General features: G+C 33.6%; 1 protein-coding gene across 7 annotated transcripts in view; it reads left to right on the top strand.

Annotated features, from left to right (window-relative positions):
* The first annotated feature begins 1,548 nt into the window (after positions 1-1,548).
* LOC124629960 (mucin-5AC) overlaps positions 1,549-26,368 on the top strand; it is a 113,266-nt gene continuing 88,446 nt past the window's right edge. For 3 of the 7 annotated variants that reach the window (XM_047163687.1, XM_047163678.1, XM_047163696.1), the window contains exon 1: positions 1,559-1,710. In XM_047163687.1, coding sequence (XP_047019643.1) covers positions 1,662-1,710 — 49 coding nt within the window. In that variant the 5' untranslated portion in view covers positions 1,559-1,661. Of the gene's footprint in view, positions 1,711-26,368 lie in introns of all 7 variants that reach the window. The other 4 variants (XM_047163655.1, XM_047163662.1, XM_047163646.1 and 1 more) reach the window with 3 other exon arrangements.

Below are 26,368 nucleotides of genomic sequence, written 5' to 3'. Positions count from 1 at the left end.
TGCTTTAAAATCGTTTCAAGGATAGTAATCATATCATTTGGATTTGTTATTGATTTTCAAATGTTTTTTTAATGATATGTTTATTATATACTAGCCGTTCCCCGCGGTATTACCCGCGCCCGGTGTATTTTTTTCCGCTCTGGTACATGGTGAGCAGTAGCGTCTACCTACACTTGGTATTGGTATACTCATATAAGTTATGCTACCCTGGTACATGGTGAGCAGTTGCATCGAAATTTCGTTATTGGTATACTTTACTAAGGTGAATTATGCTGTCCTAGTACTTTACTTTTGTGGTTCTGCGGCATTCCGTAAGTTGGTTTTTGTCTAATCACCCCCGTCCCGGGAATCTTACTCGCAATTTCTTTTTTCCTTATTTGCTCACCGTTTAGACCTACCCTGGACTACGACAAACATTTTAAAACTAAAATCAGCTCAATCGGCCCAGCCGTTCTCGAGTTTTAGCGAGACTAACGAACAGCAATTCATTTTTATATATATAGATTATGCAATTTGCTACCGAATTCTAATTAACCTTTGTGAGTTTAATGATCCGACAAGTTTAATATATTTTTACGTAGATTACAAAATAGTTTAATATCGTAAGAATGTTAAGAATGTGTATCAATTAAAATTGTATTAATTCGTAATTATATTTAGGTAGGTGAAATGTTTGTGTGATTACCACATTACTAATACATACATTTTGTTAATTTTTGATATTCTTCAATATTGACTCTTATAAAAAATGAATTTCAGCGGCAAGTAATATTAACATATATCATTATCATAATATAAGAGATAATCATATCTACATACTCAAAATTGGGCAAAATTAAGTGAGTGTAAAAAGTCTGCAGCATCTAGTAAAATTAGATAGGTACTTTTTTTATTTTAGCGACTTATTCTACTTATATCTGATAGGCAGCAACCTAATACAGATTTACGTAGGCTGTATAGAAAATTTAGCAAGCAACACAAGGCTACTATCTACTTGTCGACCACTCGACCAGTCAGTCGGAATGTTGCATTATCCCGCCCTACTCGATATCCGCCTTAGAGCCAAATCCCTGACATTTCGCTCGCTTCCGTAACCCTTGGGCAAGGCTTCAGTGTCAGCGGGGTTTGGGCCATAGACGGAAGCGATTCTTATCACATATTAATTAATTTAACAGTGTGAGAATAAAACTGTGATTTGCAAAAAAATTGTGACACGAAACATAATTTTTCAACATATATTAATGTTAATATAGTAAAGTTAGAAATTGTTTTGGAGCATATAGAAAATAATTGATAGATATAACAATAACATAGAGTGCTAAAAATCCTTCATTCATTACCAAAAACCTCACGCAACAAAGAAAACTCAACTCTAAACACCCAAAAACAAAAGCATACACAATAAAAGTCAAATACGTCTATCAATAGTCAAGCTGTCACCACCACCCGACCCTCAGCCTTCAAGTATAACAATTGTATCGCAACCCCCCACTCCCCACTCCTGTGCTGCGCGCGCGCACCTCGACGCGGCACGATCACTTTGCGCACGCGCGCTGAGCTTACGCGCGTATCCGTGTAATATGCGTCGGTGGTGAAGTGGCTGTGAAGTGTACGATATCGATTTTGTACAAAGACCCGTGATCTGTGCTTACACTGCGAAAATGAGGTCTTGCTGCGCTGTGGCGCTTTTTACCCTAGCGATTATAACAGGTAAGAAGAAAGTCACTATTTTATAGATATAGACTTTATAAGTGTTTTTTTTCTGTGTAAATTAATTGGTATGTGTCTGCAAAAATGTGCAGTCATCAAGCGCTTAGGAAGTGTTAGCCGCACACGATACCAGTAATTTATCGATGTTACGTAAATCAATTAAAATTATGTGAATTTTTTTTTTGCAATATTAAATCGTGCCAATAAATAAATTCCATTAAATTACGTTAATAATGTGATATTTAAAAACTGCTAGAGTTTTTTGTTTCGTAATATTATTCGTAATTAATGCATTGATCTTTATTTCGGTCATTATCATATAACTCTCAATGCCAACCGATAAATAAATTATTTAAAAAAGATAATATTTCGTAAGAGTCTAAAAAGCTTGGCTAAGATATTTACTTTCGTTTTTATTTGTTATCCATAAATTAATTTGAATTTATAATAGAATATTTCGACTGTATCACGGAATCTCGAAGTTCAAAATGCCGAAGTACTGAAGCCATAAAGTACACAAGATCGATGCACGTGACTTAGAATGTACGCTACATCGAAGTACTGAATTGCGAATGTTCATGATACCGATGTACGGAACATCGAAAGTTTGTTATAGCGAAGTACGTGATTGCGATTGTTCTGAATCCCGATGTACGGAATATCGAAAGTTTGTGACACCGAAGTACCTAATATCGAAGGGTTTAAAATCACGGTATCTGCGGTAATTGGTAATATCAACCGGAAATGCTTTAAATATCGTATTTTGATCAATTTCCAGTAAAAAATGCATTGCTTTAATGTACTTGTGTTAAATCTACGAGATCTTATGTTGTTATTCCACGACTTTGTTTTCGATTCCTGTCGTGGTTCACATTTATTCATCATTATTTGCCGAGCCTTTCCCAACAACCACCCACCCACCTAACATTGTATTGAGGTCTGCATTATATATTATATACACTTTTTGTTTTCAGCATTGTATTGGGGCCAGGGGAGCATCAATGTTTTACAAGGAGCGACAACATAAGATCTCGTAGACCGACCCCAACATTGTTGTTGGGGAAAGGCTAGGCTCAATATAATGCAGACCTCAATACAATGTTAGGTGGGTGGGTGGTTGTTGGGAAAGGCTCGGCAAATAATGATGAATAAATGTGAACCACGACAGAAATCGAAAACAAAGTCGTGGAATAACAACATAAGATCTCGTAGATTTAACACAAGTACATTAAAGCAATGCATTTTTACTGGAAATTGATCAAAATACGATATTTAAAGCATTTCCGGTTGATATTACCAATTACCGCAGATACCGTGATTTTAAACCCTTCGATATTAGGTACTTCGGTGTCACAAACTTTCGATATTCCGTACATCGGGATTCAGAACAATCGCAATCACGTACTTCGCTATAACAAACTTTCGATGTTCCGTACATCGGTATCATGAACATTCGCAATTCAGTACTTCGATGTAGCGTACATTCTAAGTCACGTGCATCGATCTTGTGTACTTTATGGCTTCAGTACTTCGGCATTTTGAACTTCGAGATTCCGTGATACAGTCGAATATTTCTTCTAAATTTTAATCACTTTCATTCTCTAAAACCAGCTGCGCTCGGCGCTCGCGCGTCATCAGAGTTTTCATTGCGCGCGCGCATGGGAAAATTGGCGCGAGAAAAAAGTCTCGTTGATTTCTTGGGCAATGAATTAAACATTACTGCTAGTACGATACGGTACGGTAGATTTACCTCGTTAAAAATGTAGGTGCTTACATAGAGTCAAGAAAACTGTTTTTTTTTCATCTAACATTTTCTTAGTACTTAGGAAATGTTAGGAAAAAATAGAATTTCGATGATTTAGTATGAAAAACTAATTCTTTAATTAATAATCAATTAGTAGGTACATAAAATGAAAACAAACATTGAACTGTATTTTACGTACCTAATTCATATGCAAGTTGGCAATTAACATCGTATTTTTGTGTAATCTCCGCTTTGTTTCTATTACGATATAAATACATACTTATGTATAGTTTAGCCGCAGGCATTAATCGCGCCAACTGTTCAGTGAAAATATATCATTTACATTTCTTTTGGCGATTGACTTCTCTATAGTATTCTACACTAATATAATAGAGAGGAAATATTTTTTGAAATATGTTTGTACCTTTAAGGCTCCGAAACTACTGAAAAGATTTGAAAAATTCTTTCACTGTTTTAAAGCTACACTCTTCCCGAGTAACATAGGCTATATTTTATCCCGGTACGGGCAGTATTACCCACGGGACGCGGGTGAAAACGCCTAGTAGACATATAAGTCGCTTGTTGTGATAGTACACACACATTATGTAATTGTGATTTGTAGAAAAAGTCCGTTGTAATACATTATAAGGCCATTGACGGTTGTAATGTTTCCTTATGTTTACAGTGTTTTATTGTGGCTTTAATTGTCTAGTTGGTATTGAAAATTTGCGCGATATATTTGTTGGTTGTTACTTTCGTATTAATACTTATCTATATTAGTATATAAAGCTGATGAGTTTGATAATTGGAAGAACTACTAGTCTTATCTGAAAAAATCTTTCAGCGTTAGATGAATATAAATAATATAGCCTTCCTTTATTTATGTATATAGATATTTATGTAAAACAATGTGAGTTTTATGTCTTCTAGTTCAATGACAAAACGCTAAGATATGGGTTCCGTTAACGTTAATAGTTTAATAAATAACTAGTGTAATATCAAAGTGACGTGCGCGTCATTCTAAACCTTTTCGTGAAGTCTAGACTGAGGAGGCGTTATAGAAAAAAAACTTGGAATTCCATTACAAAATATGGTGTTATAAACATTACATTACGAAAATTTATGATCCTCTCAGATGGAAATGCGAAAAAACTTGTATAAATTCTTTAAAAGGTAAACGACATACTGAGTCATGAGGTCCCGTAAATGCTATTCAAATGTCTTTGGGTCAATGTGGCTAAAATGTATTGTTATAACAGTTTTTTTTTTTACAAAAACACCACATAAATCGAAAGATTTTTGTCTTAGAGGGAACACTGCAAACTTTTAGTCGGTCGATAGTTTTTTTGGCTATCCAGTCTAACCGAGGGGTATCGGGTTGCCCGGGTAACTGGGTTGAGGAGGTAAGATAGGCAGTCGCTTCTTGTAATGTACTGGTACTCAGCTGAATCCGGTTAGACTGTAAGCCGACCCCAACATAGTTGGGAAAAAGGCTCGGAGGATGATGATGAGTTTGTTTGGGCTCATAAATCAGCATGAAGGTGACTGATAGTGCTCACATTACAAAGATTAGGTATTTAGCCGGTATCAGACCGACTGATAACTTTGATTGCAAACAAATAAAAAATTGTTGCTAACTATCGGGTCAACTGTGGGCCGACTGTTTAGTTTGCAGTGTGTAAATATTCTATAGTTATTTCTTTATTCGTGAGAATCCGGTTTCGACATATTTTTAGTAACATAGATGATGTGTACAAGATACTCTTTAAAGTCACACGTCTGTTGAAGATTTTCGTAAAAATATTTGTTCATCTTTTAATTTATTTGTGATTTGAATTGTTGATTTCATCCTTGGTGTGTCTGTGTTCGGTTTGGCGTCTGAGAGTCTATTTAGCGCTTTTTATCACTGTGGTTTATTGTAGATTCTTATAACTGTCGCTGGTGTCACTATACAAGGACACTACTGAAATATATGAAGTTTTGAAACATTTTGAGAATTGCTTGGCATTTTTCCTAATACATTTGTATATCTATTGAGTGGTAAAAATTTATAATGAAATGCAAAAGTGCAAAACGTAACATCAATCCTTGTATTTTTCTACACATAAAAATCTTTTACCGCACACACCCATTTATAAGCAAATTACACTTATTCACAATTACACCTCGACAGCCTTAAACTCTTTCTGCGCATTCTTTCTGCACGAAAATTTTCCGCACTTCACATTCATTTGTTACTCTTGTCACGCTCAAAGTAACCACATACTAGAACCACAGTGTATCTAAATTGATATAGCTACGGGCTATTTTTCACCAGTGGCCCAACAAAAGCCACAGTTTCTTAATACGCATACATACATTAGTCTCGTTGTATTGTTATGCAAACATTTTTCTGCTTGGCTGTATCAGGTGTACTGTGAACTCGTACTCGAACACTTTCGCGCGTTTGGTACTGGCAGTGACAGAATGTGTTTTAAATATAGAGTATTAAATAAAAATGGTATGGTATGGAATGGTAATGGTATAAAAATGGTTAAAATTAGAATCAATTCGTATTTAGATTATAGCCTGTTTAGCTTGCTCGTACATTTTTGTTTTGTTTGTACCCAAAGTAAAGTTCAATAGGTATACAGTGATTATTGATCTGTATCAATTGACCAGAAAATACACAATAGAAATATAATATAATACACACCAAATATAACAATAACAACTGAATCTTTATGAAAGTGTAGTATCAAATAATATTGTATCACAACAGTTACATAAAGAGGTATTAGAGCAAAACTATAAAGTGTCGAGTGTGTGCGACTGTACTAGTTAGAGGCGTTGTCACTTTCTTGTCAAGCTATATGGTATATGGTGTGGTCACATTAATGTTGTTTATATATATGTGATGAGTCCGTAACTTGCCTCTGTGTGGGCTTTTTTGGAAATGCGATAGTGAAAATTATGACTGACGCTATATGACTGCAAGAAAACAAAATGAAAAAGTAATTTTAAATTTTTGTATATACTGAAATAGATATCTATTGTAGTTGAGTACCTTATGAACTGAGTCGTTTGAAAAAAACAGTGTATTAATCACAATGTTACATGTCTATGTGTTGTTTATTTATCTGTGGATTCCGTAATGCCTTCCCGTACCTTTGTACAAACTACAAATTGGTTTACTGATCTGTTATTACTGCTTCTCCTACATTAATAACTGTGTACAATTACAGCACTAATATGGTTATACATTCAAAATAGTTTATAGAAAAAAATCCACTTAAACAGCTGCATACCAAATAGAATGAAATCAATTACAATATTACATAACACTAACCGTGATAACAATGTTATGTCTCTGACCGTACGGAGAAATGTGCAGTCATTGTTATGTACCGTCTCAACTTGCGTCGGATACATAATTAAGTTATTGTGGTGTTTGCAAACAAATAGATTAGTTTAGATGAAAATAGTAATACTACATAGATGTCCAGTTTCCTGCACCATATCGGATTTTAGGTTATTCTTTTTTAGGTTTTAATCGTTATCCTATATATTTGTGGGCAACGAGGGTTCTCCATGTTATGTTACAAGGGTCTGTTTCAGGCCACCCTTATCACGACTTTATTTATTTTCCTTTAAAAATGCATGGATAAATGGCTCACAACCGGCGATAACAATACAATAGACCGACAGACATTCAAATTGAATTATTTTCGTAATTATTGCCTACACATTTTTTGCGAAACAAGGATATAGATAGGCTCGGCTCAACCACATATTCAATTACGTAATAATATTATATTTGTCTAATACCGAGTTAACATGTGGTGTTCGAGGTTTACGGCCGTAAATCCTACAATAGATGTCCAATAATGTCGGCCAAGGCTGCCGGCTGCAGTTTCATAAACACAACATTAGATATTCGTCGCTTGTCCGTCTGTGTGTCGTCCTAGGCACAGATGGGGGAACAATAGAATGTGGGTCAGTTGATACAAAAGTGGGGTGTTTTCCGAAAAGATGGCAAGGTTAAGGACAGAAACTGAAGTAACTGTCTATGATTTTAATAATATTTCCACTTAAAAATATGTGCTTATTATAATAACATGCCATATTATTTACTATAGTGCGGTGAATAACGCTCATTTCTTCTCTAGTTGTATGAGAAGAAAGAATGTGCCTTCAGTATGATAATGAAAAGGTTTATCCAATTTCAATATCGTATTCTCTTCAATAATAAAGACTGTATAAGTACTTTTATCATTTTGAATCCTTATTCAGAAAAATGTGCGTGATAAGACGTTCCTTTCCATTTAATTTCACCACACTGATTTAAAATAAAGTGCAATACAATAAATAAAAGTTGTACAATATAGCGAAATAGTTAGGAGTTTGTGACCTGAGATTGTCGAAATTCAAGGCATTCCGAATTCTAGGTCTATTTAGTACCAGAAATAAGTGATTTGGTCTGCATGAAAATGCGAGTTAATGTTGGTACAGTTGACAAATAAATCGTGCTACTTACTTTAAAGTGCAGACAGAGCCGAGTGAAATAATTAGTATGAATCAAACATGAGTGAGTTGTGCAAAGCGTTTAGTAGTTGGTGGTAGTTTAGCATAAAAGTGCCATTTAGGAAAACTGTTTTACTATGTAACTTAGTGTTTTACACAGATGCACTTATGCATTAGTGTTATTTACTTTTTTAAGAAAAAAGTGAGTTGGATACCTAAGTCAGCTTGAAACCTGGAACACTTAATAAAAAAGTGCTGAGCAGATTTTTGTAGACTGAATTTTTGGATATAGAATTATTTATTGTGTTAAACACTTACCAGTAACTGTGTCCGATTTTGTTTTAAATCATTTTCTTATTTTCCACATCGACTTTTTTATACTTTGATATTTTTGATTAAGTTTGAATAAATTATGATTATAAAAGTGAAGTTTATGTAACATAATAACAAGAATAGCAATCACAATTTTAAATGCGCTTTCTTTGTCCAGTTTAATCAAATCTGTCACTATTTGACAGTTGACATGACACTGACACAAAATCTCTGCAAGCTCTTGCTTAAACGCTACTTAATATTTTTTATTTAATTCTTAAGTTCTTTCTTTCAAAGTATAGTTGACTGTAATCGTTCATTAACCCCAGTAGGTGTACTTATACTAAATCATTTCATTTAAATTATATCACGATTTTGTTCTTAGCATTGTTTTATAAACTTCTTATAATTTCCATTGTTAGTACGAACAATTATAAAACTGTTTGTTTGCGAATGCTTAATGATTTTTGGAATCTTATTTATCGTTGTATTTAAATAAATCTATATTCCTTTCATAAAAGCAAAAGGGCAATTCAAAAACTGTCTTCATATGCTGTTCGAACTTAAAAGAAAATTCCGACGTGCAATTTTATTTCATAAAATTTCAAGCACTATGATCTACAGAGGTTATCAATTCTCCTGGTATTCGCAGTAACATGCAACCATGTTCTAAGTTCATATTACTCACGACCACCGTATATCATAGTGTTCTGACCTCCCGACCTGGCAGTCGTTAGTCAAAGTTAGACAGGCCATCGATGCATTGTCGGCTGTTACAGAAATAGCACCTTTCGCGAGATATAACAGATAATACGATATTGATGGCTAAAGCGCTTCCAGGTGATAGGTTATATCGATCAATGTTGTTAATCGATTGAATGAGTGTAAACGAGTTGTGAGGTTATTGTCCTTGAGATTTAAAATAAATAGAGACACTTTTGTAATATATTGTGCAAAAATTCACTCGTAAATTATAAAAATGACATGCAAAATATCGATTGCAAACAAAAATCGAAAAGATTTCTTTGAGAACCTGTCTATCAATTCTCATCTCACAATCGTGAATTATTCGTCTATTATTTACAAAACACGTGTCGTGAAATCCTTTCGACATACAATGATAATACATATAAATTAGTTATATAACACAGCTATATAAAATCGACAGCCGAGACTTATGGCGCTCACGCACATCTGAATACAATATTACCATAATCTTTGTCACTAAAATGTCATGGAGGTCAAGGTTGCATAGAATATTTTAAATTCCATTAATTAGAATAGGAGTAGGTCATTTTATTCTCATTTTCCTTATATGCGACCCATTTTAGTGAAGAAAAATGGCAGGGTTGCGTAGGAGTAGTTTATTGTATTACTTCAGGCTTTTTTGGAAGAAAAAAATCATTTAAAGAATAAATATCAAAGTTATTAATGGTGTAGACAGTTAAGGTCAACTAATCGGCCTCATGGCTACCATGAGCAGATGTCATATTTTTTTAAAAGCACGTGGTGTTGGTTTGATGAATAAAGTCATCAGTGGTTTTATATCAGTAGGTCATAATATGTTTCTGATGACGTGTGATTATGAACTTGGTTCTATTTTTTGTTCAGTCAGATAGTTTGACAACCAGTCTCACCAAGGGTATTGAGAGGTCTATGTTACTGGGTGAAGAAGTTCAGACTGCCGTTTAATTCATGTGCACGCATAGGTACACATTTGCACCTGGACTAGTTAGATAGAGAGCCGATTTCAACATATCTATAGTTCGGCCATTCAGAGAATGCGTTCCTGACACGTCGCGATTGAACTGACGACGTAACTACATTCATTGATTATTGATATAATAATGTTGTTTTAATGCTCCTCAATTGTTAAAACGGTAAACAACCAGCAAAAATATTTTTATCGTAACTGCAACGCCATTGCAAAGTTACGTCGTCAGTTCAATCGCGACGTGTCAGGAACGCATTCTCTGAATGGCCGAACTATAGTTAGAAAAAGGCCAGGCAGATGACGATTATTTTAATCCGTTTTTGAACAAAATTAACCGTAAATTGTGTTAAGTGCACAATGTATTCGTAAAACAACTTTCTTTCTTCTTTCTTTCTTCTTTCTTTCTTTCCCTTAGAGTGACCTACTACGAACACGTAGCAATGTCTTACTGAACATTGTTTTATTCTGCAAAACGTAAAGTTCTAGGGGTTTTGGTTTTTGTGGAGTTTTTAAAGAAAAGATGGATAGATTTTCTGTAAAGGTCACTAAGAAGGGATTGAATTTTGGAATGACGGCTGATAATGTAGAATGGAAGCACAAAATATGTATACATTGCACCAACTGCAAATGAGGAATCTTTTAAGGCGGTAAGCAATATACCACATTAAAAATGTAGCATTCTACTACAGGATGGGATAAAAGGAGGTCCAAATGAAAAGGTTTACCTATAAGTACTTTAAGAATCCAAAACCATAAATAAGGTATGATTGAAAGATAGTTTGCTATAAAATCTATTGTTGCAGCCACTTCTAGGGCTAACAGCATTTAGTTTATTGCTCCATAGTGTTGTAAACTTAGTTTCGACATGTTAAACTTAATTGCTGGAACTTATTTTATTTTATGGAAAGCGGATACGTTCTGGCATTGAGACTTATAGTTTAATGGTTCTGGTTGAGTGCCAACAATACATGGTTAAGTTAACCTTTACCTAGTAACTTTTTATATGCTTATCTAGAGTGGATAATACCGGTATATAAAAGTGTTTCAATAATGTTTTTACTTTTATTCATTTTAACAGTGGCTTTTTCACGGTCATATTTTGAGTTCGTCAAGCACCGAGGAAGATCCATCAATATAATCAAAAGGTCGTACGTGAAGTCAAGTAATCATCACTTACGACCTTTCACCTCCAAGACAGTTGCTTTGCAACAGCAAAAATCTGACACTGCAATACATACCTATTCCTAGTAAAGTTATATAATATAATATGTATGTTTAAGTTTGCTTAACATGTTTTCGATAACATTTGCATAAGAATCGCGATGCCATAAATTGATACTTACTTGCATTATTCGTTAGGCCATATTTGATTTATTACATTAGCTTTTTCTATGTGGTTTTTCCTTCTTCTTTTCTATTATACCTATATCCTACATGGTGTTGGGGTTAGCTTTCCTTGTTTTTCTCCTATACTTAGTTCTATATATGACATCGGTATCGGATACCTGGCATTCTACCATGTCTTAGACATTATATCTATTCATCCCGTTATATGCACGTATTCTCACTTTACAACTGTAAAATCCGAATTTGTCTATAAATATACTTGTTTGATATATAAAAGATCATTTTACGTCTTCCGTAAAATAAAATTTTAATTTCACTATCATTTCAATCCAGTTTATCCAGTATTTATTTTTACGATCAATGAGCGGGTCGTAAGTTCATAATTTTGCATATTTATCAAAGGTGTTTTGAGTTAACGATTTCCGTGTAAAAAGATTTGTAAGGTCACAGAAAAACAAATATAGTGTTAGCTTATGGAATTATTCTATTGTCTTAACTAATATTGGAGGTGTAAAGCTGAAGAGTTTGTTTGCTTGAACGCGCTAATCTTAGTTATTACAACGATTACAAAAATACTTCAATATAAGATGTTCCATGTATCAACGAAGGCTGTATACTTTATATTCAGGTGTGTAGTAGTGATTACGAGATGCAGATGAAACCGGTGGAAAGTAGTATTGTAGATATGTTTTTTTTGAAACATCATCAAATAATCACAAATGCACAAATTGCTAATTCCCACAAAATTAAGCATTGTACTTACGACACATTCTCATCAAGTTAATGCCTAGGTGTGTAAACGATGATATCATGACACAATAACGCATTGGTTACGATAACCGACCAGCAACCACGGCGTAGGTTTATTGGCACATAGCAACCTTGTATGTTTGCTATTAATCAATGTTGTATTGTGTGGCACTACCTTATTTACGTATGTTATGTAAAGTGTAGCATAATGTTAAGCCTATTAGAGTTGTATCGATGCTTTACAAGTCATGTCTATGTGAGGAAGTATGGTTGTTATAACAATTAGTTGGGACTTTCCCAGCTTCTTGCGCTTCGAAAAAAATAACTGTTTCACATAGGTTTTAATCGTCTACTTTCCTATCTAAATATATTCTTTGCTCTTAGTTATGCTTTAACACGCTGGCTTTTTTTTAAATATGCAATGTACAAAAAAAAATCTCTACAAAATAAATCTATTTGTATAGATTTTATCTAAATGCAGTGGCCATTTCATCTTGCAAGTTTAAAACAGATTCATAATGGATCCTTTTGGGTGTCATAGCAGGAAGGAAATAGAATAACCTGTGATCTAGAATTCCTAACGATGAGAACCTCCTCCTTTTTGGAAAGTCGGTTAAAATATTGAAGTACATAGTTCCGTTCATTTCACATAATGTTATGAAATGTTACATATATTACCTACAAGTAAAACAACGACAGTAACTCCACTATCGTTTCTATAATTGCCACCAACATGATATAGTTAACTAGACAAGCGATCATTGTACGTTACATAACTTACGAAGTCCGACGTTACTCACGGAATTGTTATTTTTTTATATTGTTTCAACGTTCCGCGCACTTTCACGGTCATGAATGGTGCGTCGCGTGGGTGACTTTCTTCTGCGCAAGCGCATTCAACAGGTGGTTTCTCGCTGACCGGTGATGCAATGTCACTGCTGCTAATTATTTCGACTAATCATTGCTTGTGATTTGCGTAATCGATTACGCAATCGTAAATCGATTTTGGTAACAATTCTGAAGTGTTTTCTTTTCGGTTGGTAATTAGTTATTTTTTGCGGAAATCTGAATTAATTTTTAAATGATTTTAAGTTGTTTTTCTTTCTTTATTTTTATAGTAATATTTCAAACGAAACGTCTTTATTAACTCATTTAACACTTACACAGTTTACAAAAGCACTTAGCGCGTACAAGATTATCTAAACAACCGGTTAAACATACAGCTCAGTTCACGTTATCACTTGTGAACTCAACAGTACTTGACAAACAGATGACCCGTAAGTGCTAATGAGGTGTACAGTCGCGCACGGTAATCTGATCATGCGATGTTGTTCACTCGTATCATTGGTGAGACAACTTCATTGTGGGTACAAATATGAAGTTGTCAGATTCAAAATTCGAATGCGTTTTGTTTTGACAGTTACGTCATTTCAAACATAGAATATTTTTGCAAATAATAGACGCCATTTGTTTTATTTTTACTTTTTTTTAACAATGAGAAGCCGATTGATACGCCTATTACGATTGATAATTATAATTGATGATTGTTAGTTCAATTCAAGTTTCTTGCTTGTTAACTTTATTTACAGGAAGGTAATCGCTTAGGTCAAATATAATTAAGACTGTTTTCTACAAACAAACATATTATGATTGACGTGTAAAAAAATCTTTAATATTGCGGTATAGGTTTCTTAACAAATAATTCAAAAACACGTTTTATCCAATGATCCGAGTTTCCGCTTAGAATAAAAGATTTTTTTTACTCGTAAGATTTAGTAATCCCCATCAAGGTTTTGACCAATGCCAGAATGAATGGTACTTCACGCTAGCTTCGATTATGTCGTATTTTATGCGTATTCTGAGCACGAGCGTAGAGTCTTTGAAAAACTAACAAAAATATGTATTTTTACGTGTTCTTTGGGAAATATCCATTTGAAAATTATTTAGTCAACTGGGTTGAGGAGGTTAAAATTTGATATGAAGCAACTCCATGCAAAGCAGTTGTACTCAGTTGCATCCTGTTAGACTGAAATCCAACCCTAATACTGCTAGGAAAAGACTGAACACATGAGGATGTTAATTTTGAAAATCAATTAGAATTTTTAATTTGCATAATAAAAACCATATCACCGAAATAAAAACACATGACATGTATTTTATCAAAAACCGAGTATCGTAAATATGCAGCGTCAGTGAGAAATCGTCCGTGTGTGCGATACGGCGCGAGCGCAATGTAGCAGTGAAATGGGTACTTTCGCATTTCGCCCGCGTCGCTTTACGTAACTGAGATGTCGTCTAATTACCTCATGTGTGAAGATTTTTGGTTGTTATGTATTATTGAGTGAGAGAATATACTCTTTAGTGGTAGCTTAGCTTTTTATGCTATTGGTGTACACCTATAGTGGGCGTCTTGTGACAACTACTCCTCATTGAACAGTCTTTTTTGGTCGACGAAAAGACGTGTAATTTTATAAGATGTGCTTAATTATATTGATGAATACGATTTTTGTGTAATCGATTACAGTAATCTTTTAATATAAGTAGCTATCTAATATCTATACATTATAGAATTAAGTTGCAATAATTTAATTCCAAAATCTACAACTTATCTAATGCATTAAAACATTTCAATAAAATCGAAATGTTTGCACGAATTTCATATAGAATTAAGAGATAATTTAAATATTGAAACACGATTTTATATGCGAAGAAATATTACGTTATAATGATTTAATTAAAAAGCAATTTGTTGCCATAACTTTCGTTCCCAAATGTTATGTAGAACGGAGTCAATATTTACAGTCACCGTTTCCCAGTGCACCTTACGATTATCTAGTTCCCAGACACGCTTTATTCAGCATTTCCCACCGCCTGGAAGTAGGTACAAATACAGTCAAAGTATCAATCAAGATGCTTCTTATGGCACTTCCTACGTTAAGCAATGCTTGCGTAAGTAATTAATCGTAACGTATGTATTCCAACAGTTTCATAAAGGAAAGAAAGTGTCATTTCTTAGGAAGGAAGTAGTTTACTGGCGTCGGTAATATATGCACATATTTGTGGTACAATTGGCGGTAAGTAGTTAATGTTATATTTAGGAAGGAACTGTGTTCCGTAGGATGAAATTTTGTTCCTTATTTTGCTGGTTATTCTTTATTTATCCAGGGATTGAGACGTTTTCGTATCAGTTGTGGTTTTTGGGACAATAATCTCGTAATTGTTACATAAAATTATTCAGTTCATTTGTTTTTTTTTTTTGTGGAAAAATGATATTGAGATTTATTGAAACCGGGAGAAGGATTAAGGATAGTTTTTAAAGACACATCATTTTCAGAATTTGTTGAAAATAGTGATTCTATTGAACCGTACAATGTATTCAAAGTAAGTTAATTATAATTTAAGACGGTGTTTTTTTTTCATAATACCAAGGCCTGATCATGAGCACAGTTTCTAATGTAACAGTTTAAAGAGCTTGTAATAGCCGTGGGTAGAACACAACAATTCAATTAGCGAACAAAGAAATTAGAGATCCGTGTCTTACCGTGAAATATTGCACATTGTGTAAAAAAGCGTTTTGATCCGGATCATGATAAATCAAGTTACACGATTATTATGCATAGGAAAAAGATATCACACTCATAAACAAATAGATCGATTAAGAATACTACTGCAATGGTACATTATCCCTGATTAACAGATATCATATGGGATGAAACATGGATAAACAGTTAGTTTGTAGTACAAGTAGTACACGTACGCGTGACATGTATAAACATAATGTTCCTAGAATATTTTAGTAAATATTTAATATCAAGATTTTATCAAATCATTGGTCAAGCATGTGCAATATCTTGCTAGACAGAAGTTTATCCTATTTCTGTTGAAAACTCCAAAATACATACATGACAAAATGCAGCTTTATATACTGTGGTTAGTATATTTTAATCGATACGTTACTAGAGTAATTAATGATGGCAATTTCTTTATTTATTTTCTGTTAAACGTTTCAACCTTTTTGTCTAAGAAACATGATTTATCTATCTACAGGATATTTTTTTACTTCCATAACGGTTTGCGGTATATTGTTGCTCTTTGACCCATCCGTGTATATGTTACTCATAGTGTCAAATATTAACAGAAACATATAATTAATTGGTTTTATTGCCAATAATAATTTATTAGCGTTGCATGATTTAAATTGTAAAATAGATGTTATTGACTCTTGAACTTACGCTCTTGATTTTTTTATTTGGTTTTGTAGAATTGATGAGACAAACTTATAAGTATTGGATGTAGCTCAGACCACCCAGATATTTAAAATAAAAATAGAATTGTTTTTGAATGCTTTAGTCTGATTTATGGCTTGCATATACTTAGACTTAATCGGCCTTCCTCATCAGCCAACAATTCAACATCCGTAAGATCTCTTTCTAATAAAACTTGCGGAAAATAAAATGTATAAACTTCAAACTTTGCATCTACAATCACCTATCAAATACGAAAACCACTTAATCATATGCCATGACTTAAGAAACAGCGCCGAAGAAATGTGACTTGCGCTAACAAAACTATGAAGAAAGAGCTCACTCACACATACACATACCTAACTACGCGAGTGTGTGTGTATGCGCTTGCGACGCGGTGTCGTTGCGTTTTCACCTTGTTGCAAACTGGAAGTGTCGGTGCGATATAATAAGCGTGATTTTTCCAGGGAAACTTAATTTTCAACGAGTTTGTTACGTAGTGCGTTTTTATGACTTAACTGGCTTTGTTTATAAAAGTGAGCAATTTTGTTCCTGTCTCAAACGGGGAAGCATTTAAATTGAGTACACACTCATTCAGTATGGAATATAAATTGGTAGATGATTGATTCAAATGGATTAAAAACCTAACGGAAAAAAAATCGACTTGATCACAAATTATTTCAAACTTACAATTATTTATTTCTGGCGAGAGCGTAAACTTCAAAATATGAATTAGTATATAAATTAATGTAGAAACTAGATAAGCTACTAAATTCTGTGGAAAACAAAAGTTGTCCAAGGTTACATTTTTGCGTATGTTGTCACAGCTAAACGATTGATTTATATAGAATTGCTCTACAGTTGAGACAGCCTGACGAAATTATTCAAATAAATATGTTGTTTTGAATTAAATCGGTTCTAGACTAGTCTGTTGCATTTTAAGATCTATGATTCTTGAAGTAATATCAGATGATATTTAAAAAGTTTCGTAATTATTGCCACGGTTAAATATCATACTATGTTTCTTGTCATTTACAGTAAATTAGAAGTAAGTTGTGTGTGCATATTTATTTACGCATAAAGTAACTTTCTAGATGTTTAAGATGCTTCATTAGCTAAATGACATATTAATGGTGTGCCATGCATTTATGATGCTTCGAGTTTTCTTTGTATGGTGTTAAATACCTCCATAAACTCCATTTATGGGCGCTTCTAATACCATTTAGAAAACGATGTGTGAATATAATTAATTAAAATAAATTCTTATAGTCTTTACTGAACAGATATTGTGAATCAGGAAATGTCATATGGATTCAAAATCTGCAACCGTTTGAAATGTAGAATATTTTATGATTTTATTAAAATGCGTTTTTATTATTTGTTACACTTCAGTGTAAAACTAGATTACCTTGTGGTTTATTGGCAGGTGATCACTTACGTGTTTTTAATGCGTTGATTACGAAATGTCGTATATCGCCTTATGGCGATGTCACTTATCACCAACTGTCTCCGGGTGCCTTCAGGAACCTTTAGAACTACTATCACTTTAATATAGAAACTTTAATATATATAGGCTGTAGGTGAGTTTTCTTCCTGGATTAGATCGCTTTTTTCATTAAAAACTGCACATAAATTTACACCAGCTGCCAATTTTAGTGTAGGAAGTGTATTTGTTAGTGAGTAAATTGTGTAAGTCTCGCTTACTTTAGCCAAACGAGTCTTTCAGTGTATACTCAGTACGAGGGAAAATTCATAAGTTCTGTGTGAGTAAGAAAGCAACATGATCAAGTATTAATTATGTTTTCAATTGGCGACTGTCGAGAGGTACCTCTAAACAAAGCAGGATTTCTACGAAAAAAACATGAAACAGTCAAAATACATATGTATAGAGTTATAAAATAATAGTAGTATTGGAAACATTATTCGTCAATATACTGTTAGAACCAATCCGGTTTTGGTGATCGACCGCTCTTGCTATAAGTCATTTGGTCATATTGAAATTATATATTATGTATATTGCTTTCTTTTTGCGCGAAATATATAGTAGTAAATAACTCTTATGCCTATAGCAATAAGATTGATTATGCTATGGTCAGGTGAATAAGAAAGATCTTTCGAACTTTCTTCAGTATTCGAAAATATTGATCGAGACGTATTTTTAAGATATGCACAAACTCTTATTTAATATACGTTTCAAGTATGATTTGTCTGATGTTGTAATATTTTTTGTGCATCACAGCTAATAATTTATTTTACAGATACATTCGAAACATTTGCAAATCGTTCCGTCTTTATATGGAGATGATGCAATTGTTAAGAAAGTCTTGTTTATTTATGATACATCAAATGTAATCACAGCTTAAAATGTATAAAGATTTCGTCGATCATGACCATTGAAATTTTGCGTACTTGAAATTTCACATGTTCTCAAAAATAAAATAAATCTTAACTTCTAGAAATAAGGTTCCATTTCCATTAATTCCATCTCCATTTTCATACATAAATTTAAATATGTCGTGACGGCCGAAATGTGGGCAAATGCTCAGCAACAAGGGCGATGATACAAAAAAAAAAACAAGCAATATAAAATACTAAGCAAATGATGCAAACTTGTTCTAGTTATTGTATGAGTTCATCAATTAGTCGGGTGTTGCTAACCTAACTCGCTTTGTTTCACACTCTCACAGGTTGCGAATCCGCGCAATTATTTTTCTTCTCACAGAATGTTGGTCACCCTACTAAAGTTACTGGTGATGAGTTTTTATATTGCGACAAAGGACAGGGAAGGACTTGGTAGGAGGACTATTTGTAGGCAATTATGGTAATTTCATAGAAAGAATAAATAAAACATAATGCAATATATGAAGGTGAGATTTAAATTGACTCGAATATGTCTGGTACAAGACTTGCTAACATTAATTCGATAAGAATTTAAGTTGCGGGCATTAAAGCCCTAGTAGCGGCTTGTATGTCACGAATAATAAAACAATAGAAAATCAATTGTGTCTCGCGTATGTCTGCACTCATACAACGGTTTAAGCTGCAAAACTAGCCAAAATCACACTGAAAAAAAAAAACCTAGCGCAATCACTAAAAAAAAGACAATACTTTTATACCCAAATTGCGGTAACAAAGCGCGCTCAACATTCACATTTAGCACCCTTGACCAGCCGTTCACTTCGGCCCTGACGCAAGTGAACTCAACCGTTTCCCATAAGAAATGTGCCTGCAAATTGCCCGTCATTTGTCTATGGATTATGTGGAATTAAAGTGAGGTAACTAAAGCCTCTTTGTTGTTGGGTAGGCTGTATTTCGCGGAGCCAAGCCTTTTAGGACTTAATAGGTTCTAATGTTGCTTTGATTAGTGAAGTTGAAGTAGTAATTTAATTTGAAATTAATGTCTAATTTTGAATTAGGCAAGGATTACTTTTGTAGGTAATGACAACGAAATAAATTAATAGTTTGAAAACACCAGATAAAGATAATTACAAGACTTTTCTAACAAGTTCAAACACAGCTTGATATGATGTTCTGGCTACATCATCAGATCAGTGCGATAATACTGCTGACAATTTTTACGACGCTACAATCCTTCAAAAATAGTTAAATTGTTTACCTTAGATTTCATTACATAGAGGTAGTTACCTACAGATCGGACTAATAAAAGCGTGTTAAAATATTTTATGTACCTTGTTTACTGACCTCCCAATTCAGCGACGATAATGATGATACCATCAAGCTAACCAGATTATAATCAAAGCTACTTAGCAAACAGATTGGTAGTAACATTATGATGTCATGATTACTCTCCGCTTGTACCTACTTACGATGCCCACTCGCAACTAGGTGGTTGCACTAACCACAAATCGTACTTATTTATTTCTATATTTACTCGTTTGTGTAAGTGGTGAGATTCAATTAGTAAACATGATCCGTCTTATCACAAAAACTTTTTAACGTCAGTTTAAGACTTGTCTAAAAAATGACAAATTATGACGTTGACATAAGGTTCATTTTGGAGACACATTTTTTTTAGACAAGTGTAAAACAGTTGTTAAAGTTTTTGTAGTAAGGCCAGATATATTTTATGTATAACAAGCTTTAAGCCAGCAGTTTCACCCGTGTCCCGAGATAACTGCTTCCCGTAGCCGGATGGTTACAAAAACTATCCTATGTCCTCCCCGGTCTAAACTATCACCCATCTAAAGCTTAAACGTTTCAGCCATTCTTGAGTTATAAAATGTGTCACTAACACGACTTTCTTTTATTTTTTTAATCTTTTATTTTTAGAGGCTTAAACGCTGCTGCGTTATGCCAGCCGACTTTCTTTTGTGTATACAGATTTACGGTAAGTTGCACCATTTAACTGTAACGATAACTGAATTAGGCGACCAGACCAGGCTGGTTTTTGTTTTTAATATCATTATAATTAAAAGGTGCAACTAAGTCTTACAGTAATAATCAAAAGAATATGCTTTTTTACAAAGATCTTATGTGACTTTATTTCACTTTCTAATAACGAACTTTTGTTTTTGTTACAGGTAAAATACTTGACTGATCGTACACCCGTGAGAGAGAATCTTAAGAATATAAAGGTATGATGAAGAATGGAAGGAAAAAATTCGTATACTTTTGTAATGTCACCATAATTAAGTAATGAGTATTATGGACCTTAATTTCGGTTCTCAGGAAAGAAAGTGTAAGTTTCTGTGAGATTTTATTACATAATTTCCGTTCCAAGAGGGTTGAAAACCAATTTCGTTTCAGATTTACATACTTCAATATACCTCTAAAAGCTTGCACCACAAAACTTTGCAATTCTGAATTTAGTCACTTGACGCATGCTCAGTACTGTTGTGTAAATAATTCTTATGAACATTACGAAACAAAAGTAGCCAAGCAAATCTGTATGAACAATGAGCAAGAAATCAAGAATGGCTTCTTCTACCTCTTCTAACTTCAGTATTGTGTTTTTTTTGAGTTTTTTATTGACTTTGATTAATGACATGAAAAATGTCTTAATGTGATATTTAAAGTGTTACATAAGCGCCCTTTAGTGTCTCATGAGGCAACTGGCTACATGTCTATTTGAGGTTAAAGTTCACCTTACGAAGCAATGAAAATACTTTATTGAATATTTCTGTTGTATGAACATAAATATCATACTGTTTAGGAAATAATATCTTTGTATGTATCGTTTTCGGTCTTTAATATTTAATTGACGTCGGCTCTTCAAACAACACTTTAGGTCTATTTATTATCCAATTTTATACATTTCTCAAAAAAAAAACCTGCACCCAAATGGTGTTAATGTTTCTTACTTATACAGATATTTATGCCAAGAGACAAGTGAAAATAATGAATGCATTGATATAAGAAGGTAAATTACTCCCGCTATTCACTTAAACTATGAAGCTATCCAAAGTTGCGGAGATACATATTTGTGATAGATAGATGTATGTTATTAATGAATCATTATCCATCGGCTTAATTTCATATTTATGTAGAAACCCCAAAAAATACAAATTAATTGTATAACAAAAATATCTCCCACGTCATTCACACGGCTACGTACAATGCGTTACAAACATACATACGGTGTTACAAAACCACCATTTTCCTATCTTAAAGGTTAATAGTTCTTTAAGATTATCATTTAATAACACCTTGTGTTATTATGTTAGTGATGCAATTAGGAAGACGCACTATTTAGTAGGTTGTTTGTAAATAAATTGATATTTTGTAAGTTTGTATAGAGTGTCAGTGTTGCGAGATTTTGAGGGAAATTGGCGGGCTCATGTTGGCAACATGTGCTTCAAATGTCATTACTGTGTTCTATATGGTGCCAAGTAAAAGTAACTTTATGAAAATTTCAGAAATTGTAGCTGAAAAACCTTTGAAAGTTCTCCACTTTATATATAGGTACATATTTCCTGCAATCATACGGACGGACATATACCTACTGCATATTGCACGTTTAAAATCAATGCACAGTCACGTCTATTAAGTAGAAGTTATGTTAATTGTTAATTATGCTCACAAGCATCCTCACGACAAATTTCAAATTGCGGCGCACCTATATTTTGTAACAGAAAAGCGAATGATAAATAAAGCACATTTCATAAATTAATTAAACTCCAAAACACTGAAATGAGAAACAAATGAATAAAACATTCTTTGAATTAAGAATTTAGAAAAAATAAATAAATGAATAATCCTCTTCCTTTCATTTGAACGATAAAACGGAACGTACGCTAAATGTATTCACATTTCTCCGAGCAAATGTTACTTTCATTCAGCTTATCTGCATTTTAATGTCAAACCTCGGGGTCAATGACACATTGACATACGTCAGTGTGTGCATAACATCATAAACGTCAAGTCTATAAACGTCATTTTATTTACGAAGTTGTAGTATTAATTGAATTAGTTATGCGTTAGAAATTCGCTTTATTATTGGTTGAATAGCGTAGAAATTGTATTGTAATGCCTTGTAAACATAGGTTCAATTACATTACGTTACATGTAATTTCACTCACATTGAAAATATTTGTTAGTTTTGAGGATCGTTTAAATTTCAATTCAGTAACATTAACTACACAATACTCATTTGTGAAAAAATACAGTTATAGCCTGTTCGAATTTAATCCTTCAATTAACGTCAACTTTTTTGAGACACCTTGTATATTTTCTTAATTTTTTACGTTATAGTTCGGCCATTCAGAGAATGCGTTCCTGACACGTCGCGATTGAACTGACGACGTAACTTTGCAATGGCGTTGCAGTTACGATAAAAATATTTTTGCTGGTTGTTTACCGTTTTAACAATTGAGGAGCATTAAAACAACATTATTATATCAATAATCAATGAATGTTATTACGTCGTCAGTTCAATCGCGACGTGTCAGGAACGCATTCTCTGAATGGCCGAACTATAGTATACATACACAGCCTACTCGGTCATGATATAACTTACTACACATTTTGAAAGTACCAAGTTTTGAACATAACGAGTAGGTGTTCCCAGCAGTTAGACTGTAGACTGCAGGTAATCATAAATCATTTTGCAATAGATCACAGCTACTTGTTGACGCCATATTGTATGCACTCGCATTACCCCTACTGCACTTTGATACTTATGCAAGTTTGAAGTGACAGCGGGTTAGTGCAAATGCACTTGGACAAGCTACTAAGTTATAGCATATAGATAGGTAAGATGTGGCGGTGGTTTTAAAATAGATAAAGAGGATTTTTTTAATGAAATGTTTTTTTGCAGTCTATTTAAGAGTTTATTTGGTCCCTGAATAAAAGATCGCAGATTTAAAAAATATTTAGGTACTTGCTCTTGTCAAAAGTAGAGGCCTGAATCAATCAATTATTATATAACATTACTGATAAGATTTCCTGAATCAAAATTAAACACACCAATAATTAAAAAAAATGTTTTTCAATTCATCTGAATTTGAAATTGTAATTTAAATAGGGAAATAAAAAATAAAACTGCACGCTACTTAATTCAATTTTGATATTTGAATAATATTTATGTAATCATTGCAAATAACAACATTATGTTGGAAATATTAAAATTATAAAATCAATTTTGCGAAAATATTATTTATTGGTCATGTTTAGATCCTTTTGAAGCTTATATCTTGCATCGAGATAACATTTCGTAACTAATCTACAAGAAATAGTCAGTTTCCATACATTATCGAGAATTGAGCTCAAATACATGATCACATATACTCTGATTATCTATTCCTATCCAACTTACCTTAAATTGCAAAGTTTAATCGAATTGAAGAGTATTTGCAAACTGGTCACACGATTAATTTTAAATTATTGAGGTTTACGGTTGAAATTGGAATTTAAGTTTTAGTTAGTTCATTATAAAAAGGTTATGAAATTAATTTAAAACATGTTTTGTTCCTTATTACAATTTCAAAAATTGATTTGGTTATAAACGTAGAGGACAAATTTTACGGCAAGCCATTCGTTAGAGCTGGACGTTTGAACTACTTTCAATAGGATGTAAATTATACGTATTTAGAATACAAACCTACCGTAATACGTACTGTATAAACATGACATAATACTCTAGAAAGCTAACACAACAACATATAAACAAATTATAACATAACAAACCTATTTATATCACGAACAACCGCGACTACAATAAATTGTAATTCAGCTCACTTCAAAGGAAAAGAGATTTTTAACTATGCAATACTACGTACGTTTAAATTAGGATTCCATACAAACTTTGTTATGAAATCGTATGTGATTCATACAATCTACCTTGGATAATACAATCAACTGGATACGCCATTGATCTACCTTTCCCCTATGCCAAAGCTTGCGCCGCTCATTCGTTACAAACCTATGTAATGTCCGTGATTTGCTATTGTTAACCATCTTCCCAAAAAGAAGGAGATGATCAATGCGGATGTTTGTATTTTATTTAAGTAGATTATTTTAAAACTCAAAACTCAGCTCAAAAGCATTACACGTCAAAAGCACTTTTAGCACGTCATTAACAAACCATTCTTCATTCCTTCACCTACCGTATTTGTTAGGATGGCACAATTTTTCGCAGCAATTTGTCTATGGCGGTTCCATTTATTTATATGCTCTAAGCATTGTACATACAACGTCATCTAACGCACTCATGGATGTTTGTAGTTTGTAACATTGAGTGTTGCGCAACAGTTGCGCCAAAGTAACACGTAATTTCGTGAGAATAGGTATTCAGTGACAATTAGTATTCATTTGATGGTTATTTGTGGGCTATTTGATGTTTAAATAATCGTTATTTATCTGCCCTTTTCAAATTATTTGACATCAGCATATAAGCTTAGTGATTGCAATGATAGGTACTTTGTTATATTGAGTGACAGTATATTCGATCTTTGTTGTCTGTGTTTTGGTAACAAGACAAAATTACATATACTGCCTGTTTCAAATACATATGTATGTGACAGTCTTGAGCTATCGTAGTCATTGGGGTTTTCAAAACTACTGTTGTTATTTCAATTGATCAATTGCATAGGCGAAAAACATGCATTTAATATCCCCACTTAGTGCTGCGTAGTGGTTAATCCATCACCAGTCAGTCACTAGAGCCCTGTCATCTTTCTGAAGGCACCACGCTTAGGTGAGGTTGACAATTGGGGTAGACCGATATTGGACTGCCCTCTTACACTCGGCACTTCATAGATCGCAAAAGCGGTTATTTTCTTTTAACCCTGGTCTTTGACGACATCCATAACAGTTTGTACAACATACAACATTCAGCCTGTCCCAAACGATATACCATCATATCACACATACACACACACACACATACACACACAGTATTGTTTCCCTTCCGACTCGTGACAAACTAGCAAAGACAAAAACTGACGACTGATTACCTCACATACTTCGGAACTGTGAGAAATATTGTATGTATCCGGTGCTTATAAACAATAGATATGAACAATAGGCTCTCTAGCTCAAATCTAAGTTTTTAAGCCTTAATTGTGGTTACGGAAGTCGTGTATTGTTTTGTGCATATTTTAAATGCCTTATGAAAATACTAAGTAGTCTGTATTTGATTGTATGGTGAATGACATACGTGGGTAATACGTCAACGCGATCTCCTCAGCTTCTAAGGAACTACTTCGTGCACCCTGGTAAAAAGTAAATTGACTATAACACAAAAATACTATTTCAAATCGACCTAGAAGAGATTCGCGCGTTCAAGTGAACAAACTCTTCAGCTTTTAATAACATTAAATCGATTAAAAACATGTCAAATCAATGATTTTCAGGCGATCTTAAGTTTATGAGTGGCGAAGACGGTACATCTTTCACCTTACTACTCATTTTGACAACAAAGTTACTTTTCACAAAGGGTGACCACAACATGCAAACTTTTAAAGAAAAACGCAGACTTTCAATCATCCAAACATCGTCTTACAAAGTAAGCCAGTCTATAATTAACCAGAGGAAATCAAGCTGTACCGTTCCGGATGCCTACCATACGAAACTGTCGCTACCGAG

The sequence above is a fragment of the Helicoverpa zea genome, chromosome 1 (genome assembly GCF_022581195.2).
Source record: "Helicoverpa zea isolate HzStark_Cry1AcR chromosome 1, ilHelZeax1.1, whole genome shotgun sequence".
NCBI lineage: Eukaryota > Metazoa > Arthropoda > Insecta > Lepidoptera > Noctuidae > Helicoverpa > Helicoverpa zea.
This window is presented reverse-complemented; position numbering and strand designations above follow the sequence as displayed.